Source organism: Delphinus delphis, chromosome 1 (assembly GCF_949987515.2).
Source record: "Delphinus delphis chromosome 1, mDelDel1.2, whole genome shotgun sequence".
NCBI classification, from domain to species: domain Eukaryota; kingdom Metazoa; phylum Chordata; class Mammalia; order Artiodactyla; family Delphinidae; genus Delphinus; species Delphinus delphis.
In genome coordinates this window covers 96,087,928-96,100,781 of record NC_082683.1, presented here as the reverse complement: position 1 = coordinate 96,100,781, position 12,854 = coordinate 96,087,928, and the positions used below count along the sequence as shown (strand labels likewise).

At 41.6% G+C, this 12,854-nt stretch overlaps 1 protein-coding gene across 1 annotated transcript; it reads left to right on the top strand.

The window, feature by feature from the left end:
* The first annotated feature begins 8,527 nt into the window (after nucleotides 1–8,527).
* LOC132421887 (thymosin beta-4) lies at nucleotides 8,528–9,130 on the top strand. The gene has a single exon (XM_060006728.1). The coding sequence runs from the start codon at nucleotides 8,588–8,590 to the stop codon at nucleotides 8,720–8,722; it is 135 nt and encodes a 44-aa protein (XP_059862711.1). The 5' UTR covers nucleotides 8,528–8,587; the 3' UTR covers nucleotides 8,723–9,130.
* Nucleotides 9,131–12,854: the final 3,724 nt, after the last annotated feature.

The following is a 12,854-nucleotide window of genomic DNA, read 5'->3' as shown; positions in this document are numbered from 1 at the left end:
TGAAAGGCATGAATCGGAGTTTGGATTTTATTCTAAGTGAAATGGAAAACCAGCAGAAGTTGTTAACCAGGCAGATGTAATGGTCTGATGTTTAAAAGACCAATCTGGCTGCTTTTGAAGAAGGGATTGGGAGAGTAGGTGCAAGAATAGGTGAGGGTAGACAGGTTAAGAGACTGTATAGGTGGAAATGATGGTGGTTTACACCGGGGCAGATCACTGGGTTGATATGGTATTTCTATATTATGTAGGTAGTTTCAACAAGATTTGCTGAAAGACTGGAATCCTATCAGCAGGATAGAAAGGAATAAAGGATGAGTCCTAGATTTTTGGCTTGAGCACTGGGTGGGTGGTTGTATTGCTTATTAAAACAGAGACGTCTGGGAGAAAGAAAAATGGGTTTAGGGGGAAGATCAAGATGTCTGTTTTGGACATGTCATGTTTGAGATGCCCATTTGACATCTTAGAGGTGATGTGTAATAATTACCTGTCACTATGTTGTGAAATCCTTAAAGGCACTTTATTCATCTTTGTCTCTCCAGAACTACATTTTGGCTGCTCCACACCCCCTGCTCAATTCTTGTAAAGTCATTGTGATGCAACTTTTGCATGATTTCTGCCAAGGTTCCATCTAGTAGGTGCTTTAAAAGTCTTTGCGGCAAAATAATGAATAAGCCCAAAGCTGTTTTGCCGGCACTTCCTCCCACCTATCTTCCTATCTTTTGCCCCTGTTCCTTCTCAAATCCAATAATACACTTTATAAATAAGCATTTCATCCAAGCTGGGCTGGGTCAAGCTGATAGGAAAAACTAAGGAATTTGCAGGAAAAGGACCAATGCTGAGAGGCTTTTTAGATAATACCAGCAAATCCCACGCAGCCCAACACCTGACATCTAGTTTCAGTGACCACAGTTTGGTCAAGTTCTAAGGCTGACCAAAAGCTTAGAAGCTTTGGTCAAGTTCTAAGACTGACTACCACAAGTTCTATCACCCAACATAGCCAAAAATAAAATAAATAAATTTATTTAAAAAATAGTACAGAAATAGTATTCCATTGTTTATCCAGTTACCTGTTGATAGACACGTGGGTTGTTTCCAGTTGTTCTCACTTGTTCAAACTTATCAAGAAGTAAATGCCAGAGCTTCCCTGGTGGAGCAGTGGTTGAGAGTCCGCCTGTCAATGCAGGGGACATGGGTTCGTGCCCTGGTCCGGGAAGATCCCACATGCCGCGGAGCGGCTGGGCCCGTGGGCCATGGCCACTGAGACTGTGCGTCCAAATCCTGTGCTCCGCAACGGGAGAGGACGCAACGGTGAGAGGCTCGCGTACCGCCAAAGGAGCACAGCCCTGCCGACACCTTGATTTTGAACTTCTAGTCTCCAGAACTGAGAGAGAATAAATATCTGTTGTTTTAAGCCACCCAGCTGGTGGTACTTTGTTACAGCAGCCCTAGGAGACTAATACAAATGGCTTCAAATGTTTTAAATGTATTCGTTCGCTACTGCAATCAGCAGATGTTAAAGGAGCACTCTTTATGTGCCAGGCACTTGGCTAGGTATATCAAAGATAAATAAGACATGCTTCCTGCCTCCATTCCTAGAATGTGTCCATCAGGAAGGACAGCTATGTAAATACATGATTGCAGTACTTGGTTAGGATTGTGTATGAAGTTCAGTGGTGGCACAGTGGAGCTGGGAGAACCACGGACGGTTTTACAAGAGACCTTTATGCTTGGTTTGAAAGAAAGATCTGAAATCAACCTCTGTGGGAATTCTGCTTGATTCTGCCACCACTAGTGCTATCACCCCTAACTAGTTCAAGGTATGTAGCAACCTGTTACTAGAATTCTCTCACCACAGACCAGTCAAAGTAATTTTTATGTTTATTTTCTTATTTTGGCTGTGCCGCACAGCTTGCGGGATCTCAGTTCTCTGCCCAGGGATTGAAGCTGGACCTCTGCAGTGAAAGCACTGAATCCTAACCACTAGACGATCAGGGACCTCCCCGAAGTAATTTTTAAAACGCAACCAGATCATGCTACTCTGCTGAAAATATCGATGGGTTCTTATCACAATGAAAATAAAATCCAAACTCCTTTTCATCATACAGCCCCATAAAATCTGATCCCTCCTAACTTCAGTCTCATCTCCTTGTACAGTGGTCTCCTTGCTGTCTGTGAACACTGTCAGGTTTGTTCCCATCTTTGACTTTGCACTTGCTCTGCCCTCAGACCCAAGACCTTCCGTGGCTCCTCTTCCTTCAAGTCTCAGCTCACCTTTTGCAGGGAGCCTTCCCTGACCACCCTATTTAAAAAGCACCCCTCCCCCATCTATCTTATTACCTTTTTTTATTTATGGCACATACTACTAATTGGATTTGTCTATTTCTTTCTTTTTTTTTTTTTTTTTGTGGTACATGGGCCTCTCACTGTTGTGGCCTCCCCTGTTGCGGACACGCAGGCTCAGTGGCCATGGCTCACGGGCCTAGCCGCTCCGCGGCATGTGGGATCTTTGTGGACTGGGGCACGAACCCGTGTCCCCTGCATCGGCAGGCGGACTCTCAACCACTGCGCCACCAGGGAAGCCCGGATTTTTCTATTTCTGCCTGGCTTCCACCCCCACCTTACCCTCCATCCCTGACACCATAGAATGTGTGGTCAGGAATCAGAGATCTTGTTTATACTGTTTGCTGCTTATACTGTTCACTGCTGTGTCCCTAGTGTACAGGACATAGGAAGTGTTCAGTATAGAAGAATGAAGAAAAACTTACTCTTTTAGTCTCATGCTTATCATGTCAGATCATATGTCCCTATGACTCTCTTTGGGATGATTCCCAAACTGTATTCTTATAATTTCATTTTATAGTCCCAGCCTATTCCCTCCCTGCAAAATTACACCTTCAGCTTTATACCCTTTCTGAGCTGCCCTCTGTAGTATTGGAGCTATCTTAATCTCTAAAATTGTGTAGTCTTATTTAAGAATGCACTTAGATTTAGAAAAGTTGCCCAAAGTAACACAGCCATAAATGGTGTTTCTAGGATTTGAACTTAGATCTCTCTCTGACTAGAGGGCCTTTCTGGCTGTGCTCCTATGGGGGCTTTTTGGTGAGTGGGAGGTAAAAATCCAGAATTAAAATAGGAGCCCTGTCCATTTGGACTAGAACTAGCAAACACTTATTATTTGTTTCTATAAAAAGAGCTGGGTGATATTTGTTTAAAGGAATTCTAAAAAGTAACTTTAGTTTTTTTTGGACTAAAGTTAATTTGCTTGTTATAAAGAAGAAAGTAAACATCTACCACCCAGAGACATATTTATGTTAACATAAAGAACATTTTTATCCGTTATTTTTCTGTGCAGAAAGAAAATAATGTCATGTCATTTTCCTACACAAATCTTTCTCTGAATTTTGAAATAACTTCCTAATGTAATTATTAGATCAAAGCATATTGCCAAATTTTTTTCCAGAAAGGTGACCCCAGTTTACATTTCCATGAGCAGCACATGAGTGCCTTTTCATACCATGCCAATATTTTTGGTTTCCACTTCTTGGATTTTTCTTGATATTAAACTTGGAATATACGTTTATTAGTCACCTACTATCTTCTATGACTTGTCTATATCCATTGCCTATTTTTCTATTGGCAACTTAGTATATTTTAAATCAGTTTTTGAATTTTTATATTGATAATGAAAATTTTGTCATATTTGTGGCAAACTTCCCCTTTTTTGACTTATTTTTATTTTAAAATTTATTTATTTTATTTATTTATTTTTGGCTGCGTTGGGTCTTCCTTGCTGTGCGCAGGCTTTTTCTAGTTGTGGTGAGCAGGGGCTACTCTTCGTTGCAGTGCGCGGGCTTCTCACTGTGGTGGCTTCTCTTGTTGCGGAGCACGGGTTCTACGCGCGTGGGCTTCACTAGTTGTGGCACGTAGGCTCAGTATTTGTGGCTCACGGACTCGAGAGCACAGGCTCAGTAGTTGTGGTGCATGGGCTTAGCTGCTTCGCGGCTGTGGGATTTTCCTGGACCAGGGCTCGAACCTGTGTCTCCTGCATTGGCAAGCGGATTCCTAACCACTGTGCCACCAGGGAGGTCTGTTGACTTATTTTTAATAAAATGATGTTCTACCTGTACTGCTAAGCCGTTATCCTAGTAAGTCTTATCTCTTTAATGATGTAGTCATCAGAGTGAATTTTTGTTAATAAAAGTTTTCAGCATTTTTAATTCTTCCACACAAACTTTTTGTCTTCAGCATACTAATTTGATAAAAAATCTTTCTTATTTTAGTAAGTTGTATGGACTAATTGTCAATAACAAATTATAGCTAATTATCTCTGTGTATTTTAAATATATTGTAAGAGGAAGGTGACATAAGTACTTTTCCAGAATAGAACCAAAAATGTGAAATTGGAGGAAAAATTTTATGCTTGGAAAATATATTGAAAATGAATGACTTGAGAACTTCTGAGTGTACTTTCTAAGCACTCTCACCATTAAAGCATTTGGCATGCAACCTATCCCCCTCCTGCAAACATCTTTAATTTTGTGATAATAACTCAAATTTTGTAGTAAGAAAAATGGAAAATAGGAGCCATTTTACATGGCTTTTCTAAAATCTCTAAAATTTTAGAGAGGATTTATGTCTTACAAACATTTAAGAGGATTTTTAATGGCTTATAATATTAACATAAAAGGGGACAATTTGAAGATAAAAGCAAAAACATAGGTTACCTGAAATGTGTAGAACCAACATTTTCATTTTTCTTTCATCACAGTGAAAATACTCGAAATTCATTTTCAGAGAAAAACTTTCCAGAAGTGACTTCAAGAATTATTTGTGGTTGGCCTCAGTTCATTTCCATTTGAGGTGTAGTTTTAATAACTTTTTCAAGGCTTTCCACTTTTATTTCCCCATCAGTGGTGTTTTGTAATTTCCTTTTCGTCATTTTTTTGCTTGTTTTGTTAGGCTCCCTTAGAGCAGGATTCAAGTGGGCTGTGCAAGAAGAGCCATTGAAGATGTAAAAATAAAATTTTAGAATGTTTATTTTTAATCTTATTGTTTCAGATCCTAATTTTATTTATGTTATATGGAGTACATAAAATTATATGTATCTAATTCATAAATAAATGCATTACAAATTTGGAGAAAAAAACAAAACAAAAACATGGTAGTTTTTCCAGCTGGGCTCTGTAGAAGGAAACTGGCATATACTGTGTGTCTATAGGGGGTCAGGTACTGGGCAAGATGCTTCACATCCATCCACTCCTAAATGCATGATGGGAGGCAAAGTGAGCCTATTTCTGGCAATCTCCATCTTAGCTCTGGCCAAGATATTGCTAGTCACTGAAGTGCTCAATGTTAAAGTCATGACTCCTGGAGCATCTATGGGCCAGGTCTTAAACTCCAGTTGCAGTGCCACGTGGAGTTCTCTTCATTAATGGCTATGAGAAGAGGACAAGATTAATAATATTTTAGTTAGTTAGTAAATTAATAAATAAGGCAAATAATATTAATCCTGTCTTCCAAAGGAATCAGTTAGCCTAACTCTGTCTCAGGTCAGATTAATTTATAATCTCCTAGCCTCTTACATACAGTATGGTTTGGTCAGAAGAGGATCCAAACATACATCAAAGGGCTGATTTGACATCTCACTTGGATGTCCATTAGCATTTCAAACTTAACATTTTACAAACAGAACTCTGGATTCTCCCTTTCTTGCTCCAAGCCTGCTGTTCTCCTGCTTTTCTTTATCTAAATCAATGGTATCACCAACCACCCATTTTTTCCTCAAGCCAAAACCAAGGAGACATCTTTTTTTTTAAATTAATTAATTAATTTTTGGCTACGTTGGGCCTTCGTTGTTGCACGCAGGCTTTCTCTAGCTGCGGCCAGCGGGGGCTACTCTTCGTCGCAGTGTGTGGGCTTCTCACAACGTTGTTGTTGTGGGCGGTAACTTCTTTTATTGCCGAGCATGGGCTCTAGGCAAGTGGGCTTCAGTAGTTGTGGCACACAGGCTCAGTAGTTGTGGCACACGGGCTTAGTTGCTCAGCTGCATGTGGCATCTTCCCGAACCAGGGATCAAACCCGTGTCCCCTGCATTGGCAGGCAGATTCTTATCCACTGCACCACCAGGGAAGTCCCCAAGGAGACATCCTTAATTCCTCTCTTCTTCACCTCTCACATCTAGTCCACTCATGACTCTCCTACCAAAACATATCCTGGAGCTCCCTATTCATGATCATTGTCACGCTAGCCTTCCTCACTTACCCTCCTGCTGCCCTATAACTGATTATCCCTGAAGCCAGAGTTTTTAGAGCCACGGACCAACTCGTGTCACTCACTTGCTCTCAATCTGCCATGGTTTCCCACCTCACTTAGATTTAAATCCTAACTCTTTATCCTAACATGCAAGGCCCACATGGGGCCAACAGGGATCTGCCTTCTTCTCTGACCTCATCTCCTACCATTCTTCTCCTTTAGCCTCATGCCCTCCATCCTATCTCCCTAACATGCCAAGCTTGCTACTACCTCACAACCTTTGCACCTGCTGGTTTTCTGAGGGTGACAGCAGGGGCAAGGGAAGGAGAAGCCTGGAATATCTTTGTACAGATAGTAATAATGATAGCATGCACACATATTTATGTGTGCTTACTGTATGGCAGGAACCATGCCAAGGACTTAAACTCACTGAATCCTTACAACAACCTTATAGGATGGACACTGGTATTTCTCCCACTTGGAGATGAAGAAACCAAGGCACATAGAGTTAAAGTATTTGCTCCAGGTCACATAGTGTCTTGGGTCAGGGTCCCCAGAAAGCAGGCTCTCAGTCAGAGATATGCAGTTCGGAGATGTTTTGGAGACCGTCCCTGTGCTCCTGGTAATAACACCTACCAGGAGGTGAAAGAAACAGGATTGGGCGGAGGGAGAAGTTGAACTGTGACACAGCTGCAACAGAGGTCTCAGTGTGTCCTTCAGGGCACTCTAGAACTGAGATGATCCCTCAGAGTTGTCCCGCACTGGAGGCTAAGGGGCCAGGCCTTTATATACCTGCACGGACAGAACCATGGATGGTAGACTGTCCCTAGGGAAGGGGCATGCATATCTTTATACATGGTAGCTTTCTTTACCAAGGGCAATAACTGGAGAAGGACTTAGCTGCAAGCTACCAGCATCCAGCTTTCCTGGCAGTAGAAGAATGAGAGCCCCAGCCCTGGATGGGGAATTTGAGCAGTGCATCATAGTATCCAGGATACATCATGCATTTGTTTCTAGTTTGTGGAGCAAATTACCCTAATACTTAGAGGATTAAAAAAACAAACATTTATTAGGACTTCCCTGGTGGCGCAGTGGTTAAGAAACTGCCTGCCAATGCAGGGGACACAGGTTTGGGCCCTGGTCCCGGAGGATCCCACATGTCGTGGAGCAACAAAGCCCACGCACCACAACTACTGAGACTGAGCTCTGAGAAGCCCACGCACCACAATGAAGAATAGCCCCTGCTCTCTACAACTAGAGAAAGCCCACACGCAGCAATGAAGACCCAATGCAGCCAATAAATAAATCAATAAATAATAAAAAGATAAAAACACTTGGAACTTTTTTTTAAAAAAAAAACCCAAACATTTATTATCTCATAGTTTCTATGGGTCAAGAATCTGGGGATGGCTTAGCTGGGTGCCTCTAGCTCAAGGCTGTTAAAGAAAAAATTATTCTGACACTTGTTAAAATGGTAAGGAAGACTTTATCCAGGACAATTGTGATAGGTGTCAATGCTATTGCAATAGGTGAGAGAGATTGGACTCAACTCCAAATACGACAAAGACAGCTGGAAATTTGTAGCCAACAAGCGGAATGATGGGGTCAGTGGATGAAAAATTTCTTAAGAGGAAACATCAAGGGTAGGGGGATTCTTGCTAAGCTGACTTAATAGGATTCTTGCTGAAGGCAGGCCAGGATGATCAGATATCATGGGTAGGGGATGAGGAATATGTTGAGATATCAAGGGTAAGGGGATTCTTGCTAAAGTGACTTAGCAGGATTCTTGCTACAACTGGGCTATGCAGGCCCAGCAAGGATGGGGGCCAAGGCCAAGGCCTAGACAAGAAGAAGGGCCAGAGAGCCTGACTAGAGTTTGGTTAAGCGGAGAGTATTTGTCAAGGCCTCTCCTGAAGTTACAGTCAAGCTATTGGTCAAGGCTGTGGTCTTCTCTGGAGGCTTGAGTTAGGAAGTGGGGAGATGGTGGAACATATTCAAATGATATTTAAGTGGTAAAATGGTAGGAATTGTGGGAGAGGATTTTGGGAAGATACAGTGGAGTAGGAAGCCCCAGGAATCTGGCTCCCCACCTAGACAACATTTACACTGGCAGAATAGTCTGATGTAATTCTTTTGGAACTCTGGAGTCTGTTGAACGCTTACAACTTGCAGGGGAAACTTGGAAGGTAAATTGTGGTGTATGCATGAGCGAAATATGGTACATACATACAGTGGGATAGTATTCAGTCTTAAAAAGGAAGGAGGGCACTCGGCGGCGACCACTGCGCAGGTCGGACCTCGTTCGCTCGTAACTCGCTCCGCTTCCTCTGCAGCCATGTCTGACAAACCCGATATGGCTGAGATTGAGAAATTCGATAAGTCGAAACTGAAGAAAACAGAAACGAAAGAGAAAAATCCACTGCCTTCACAAGAAACGATTGAACAGGAGAAGCAAGCAGGCGAGTCGTAATGAGGCGTGCGCCGTCAATATGCACTGTACATTCCACGAGCATTGCCTTCTTATTTTACTTCTTTTAGCTGTTTAACTTTGTAAGATGCAAAGAGGTTGGATCAAGTTTAAATGACTGTGCTGCCCTTTTTCACATCAAAGAATGGAGAACTACTGACAACGAAGGCCGCGCCTGCTTCCCATCCGCCTGTCTGGCTGGCAGGGAAGGAAAAGAACTTGCATGTTGGTGAAGGAGGCTGGGTGGGACGACAGTGAAATCTAGAGTAAAGAGCAAGCTGGTCCAGGGTGTCCTGCGGGCTGTAAAATGCAGTTTAATCAGTGCCATTTTTTTTGTAGTTGTTGTTCAAATGATTTTAATTATTGGAATGCACAATTTTTTTAATATGCAAATAAAAAGTTTTAAAACCTGAAAAAAAAAAAAAAGGAAGGAAATTCTGGGCTTCTCTGGTGGCGCAGTGGTTACGAATCCGCCTGCCAATGCAGGGGACACGGGTTTGAGCCCTGGTCCGGGAAGATCCCACATGCTGTGGAGCAACTAAGCCCGTGTGCCACAACTACTGAGCTTGTGCTCTAGAGTCCGTGAGCCACAACTACTGAGCCTGTGTGCCACAACTACGGAAGCCCGCGCGCCAGAGCCTGTGTTCTGCAACAAGAGAAGCCACCGCAATGAGAAGCCTGCGCACCACAACGAAGAGTAGTCCCCGCTAGCCGCAACTAGAGAAAGCCCGCGCGCAACAGTGAAGACCCAATACAGCCAAAAATAAATAAGACAAATAAATTTTTTTTAAAAAGGAAGGAAATTCTGATACATGTTACTACATGGATGAACCTTGAAGACATTATAAGTGAAATAAGCCAATCACAAAAAGGCAAATATGTATTATTACACTTATATGAGGTACTTAGAGAAGTCGAATTCTTAGAGACAGAAGTATAATGGTGGTTTCCAGGGGCTGGGGAGAGGCGGGAATGGGGAGTTATTGTCTAATAGGTACAGAGTTTCAGTTTCACAAGATGAAGAATTATGGGTATGAATGGTGGTGATGGTTCCACAACAATGTGAATATATATACCACTGAACTGTGCACTTAAAAATGGTTAAGATGGTAAACTTTGTTCTATGTATTTTTCCACAATGAAAAAGGAAGACTTCAATTAAAATATCAGTCGAATATAAATATTATAAATATTTCTGGGAAGAAATGGTAGGGGTTGCAGCATCTTCATTTTCATATTATTTAGTGATATTTTCATCTGATTTTTAAAGGTGCTTTTATTATTTTTAATTTTTAAAATTTATTTATTTATTTGGCTGTGCCAGGTCTTAGTTGCAGCATGTGGGATCTTTTAGTTGTGGCATGTGGAATCTTTAGTTGCAGCACGTGAACTCTTACTTGCGGCATGTGGGATCTAGTTCCCTGACCAGGGATCAAACCCAGACGTCCTGCATTGGGAGCGCGGAGTCTTAGCTACTGGACCAGCAGGGAAGTCCCTGTTTCATCTGATTTTGAGAAGAAAATTAGAAAAGAGCAAAGAGCTTGTTTGCTGGACATTAGGAAACCCATAGCACAGATAGGAAAAAGCTGCAAGTGCTGGTTTGCTCCCCATTGTATGTGTGAGAGTTTCTCCTTCTCATATCTTACCATTAGACTTGAGATAAATTAGTCTTTCCTTGAAAACAAGTTTACACAAACCAATCACCTCTGTTGACAAATTTGCGTAAAAGCAAGCAGTGAGAGCTAGTGCACCTCAGAGAAGGCTTCGCTCAGTTGACCTTCAGCTCCGAATTACGCTTCCACTGACTAAAAAACACTTCTAAATGGCCCTTGGGAAGTAATTTGCCCAGACAGAAATACAAAGGCAAGAGAATCATTGAAGAGAAGGGCATTTTGTTTGGCGTTTAAGCGCTGAAATAGCGGAATCAGTAATGAAATGTGTGGTGACTTTCGTGATTTAAAAACAACCAGAGCACAAGGGCCCAACTGCTCATCAGTGAATCTTTGGGGCCCCAAGAGTAGGTAACTCTGCCCCAATTTGGCTCAAGCTTCGAGAAGCAGAGGCTGGTGCACTAGGATGCAGCAGGTTCCTTAGGTGTTCGGGGCTTGCATTCAGGAAGTATTAGGGAAGTCATGGCACCTGCAGTTTGGGTCTTCATGCCCATGTTAAGTTTCTTCTGCTGAGATATGATTACCAGGGGATTACTGCCTGAAAGTACCCTTGGGGAGTCCCACGGTGACTCCAGAGAAGGGCCACAGGAAGCCAGAAAGACCAGGGTCAAATCCTAGCTCTACCTATCAATTGCTCTGTGACTCTGGAGAGATATTTGACTTCCTTATAGCCCTGAGAGTTTGTTTCAGTAGGTCTGAGACAGGATCTAGGAATCTCTATTTTTAACCAGCCCAGCATATGACTCTGATACTAGAATCCTGGTTTGGGGCTGTTTCCTAGAATTGGTAGTACCTAGAGTCAAGCATGAACCCTGGAGCCAGACTGCCTGCATTAATTTCAGCTCCACCAATTTAGGAGTTGTATACTCTTGGGCAAGTTACTTCACTTCACTGTCTCAATTTCCCTATCCATAAAATGGTGATAAAGGTCGTACCTATCCCATGGGGTTATTGTGAAGTGATCTCAAGTATGCTAATTGCATAAAGCATTTAAAATGAAGCCACTTACACAGCAAACACTGTGTTATTCTAGAGCTACAAACCTTTATCTACAACTCCAAAATTAAAAGAATACTAAAAATCAAAAAGTCTTCCCCTGACGTTTGGCACAAATTAACTTGGCAGCAAAACCTGATCTAACTGACAGGAGGCTACTGTTAGTCTGTATTTATCCCTTATTCTGTGTTAATAAACTTAAGAAATATCAACATGTTTGATTATGGAATGCTGCTCCACAGCCCCAGAATAGGTGTAACATCATAAATTGTATATTTGTGTATTTCCTAAAAATCTGAAATATTCTCAATTCCAAAACACAGGAGTTTCAGAGAGGGGAGTGTGAACCTATATTTTATTATCCTTTGTTGGCCAGAGACCCTGTGTGACAACCATTGTGAGAAAACTCGCCATCTGGTGGTTGCAGTGGAGAACAAACAAAAACAGAATAAAACAAATAAAATAAACAAAATGCCATTATTAAAAGTTCCAATAGTGTAGAGCTTCCAATACAGTATATATACAAAAAATTGATTGTAACTTAAAATTGATTACTAAGTCTAAATTGATTAGACTCTAAATTGGAATCATAAATTTTAAAATATTTTAAAATTGCTTTATCAGTTTGCTGAGGTTTCCTAATCCCAGAGTGACTCCTACTCCTGGCCAGGATGCAGGTGGATTTAGCATGTGCTACTTAGACTAGAATACTCTTTGATATTTTTTACTTTCCAATGCTTTCATTCTCACTTTCTTCTGAGACTTTCTTTTCTTACCTAATAGAATGCAAATCAAATGCCTTTGGACACCTTTCCCTTTATACCTAACACAACCTTTATGCCTGGGGTCAGCAAACTTTTTCTGTTAAGGGCCAGTTTGGACTTTGTGGGCCATGTGGTTGCACCTACTCAACTCTGCCATTGTGGAATGCAAGCAGTCATAGACATTACATAAATGAATCAGGGTGGCTTGTGTACAAAACTTCATTTATGGACACTGAAATTTAAATTTCATGTAATTTTCACAAGCCACAAATATTAGTCATGATTTTTAAAAACCATTTTAAAATGTAAAAACTATTCTTAGCTTGTGAGATGTGCAAACACAGGCAGTGGGCCAGATTTGGCTCATGGTGTAACAGGGAAGAGCCAATTCTGACTCCATGTTGGATCTGTTTCTTTTACTTTAAGCTTTGCTTTTTGTTGCTTTTGATATTGTAATCAAATTACAGTCTATAGCTGTAAGCATACATAATGGCCTGCCACAGGGTACCCTGCCCCTCTGGCTGTTAAAACTAAAAGGCTTTTGTTCAGCTCACAGAGAGACATTGACCCTGCCCACCTGTGAATGGCTGCAGAAAAGAAATTAACACATCCCCTCCTATTTTTTTTTTTTAAAAAGATTTATTTATTTATTTATTGTTGGCTGTGTCAGGTCTTAGTTGCGGCATGCAGACTCTTTGTTGCGGC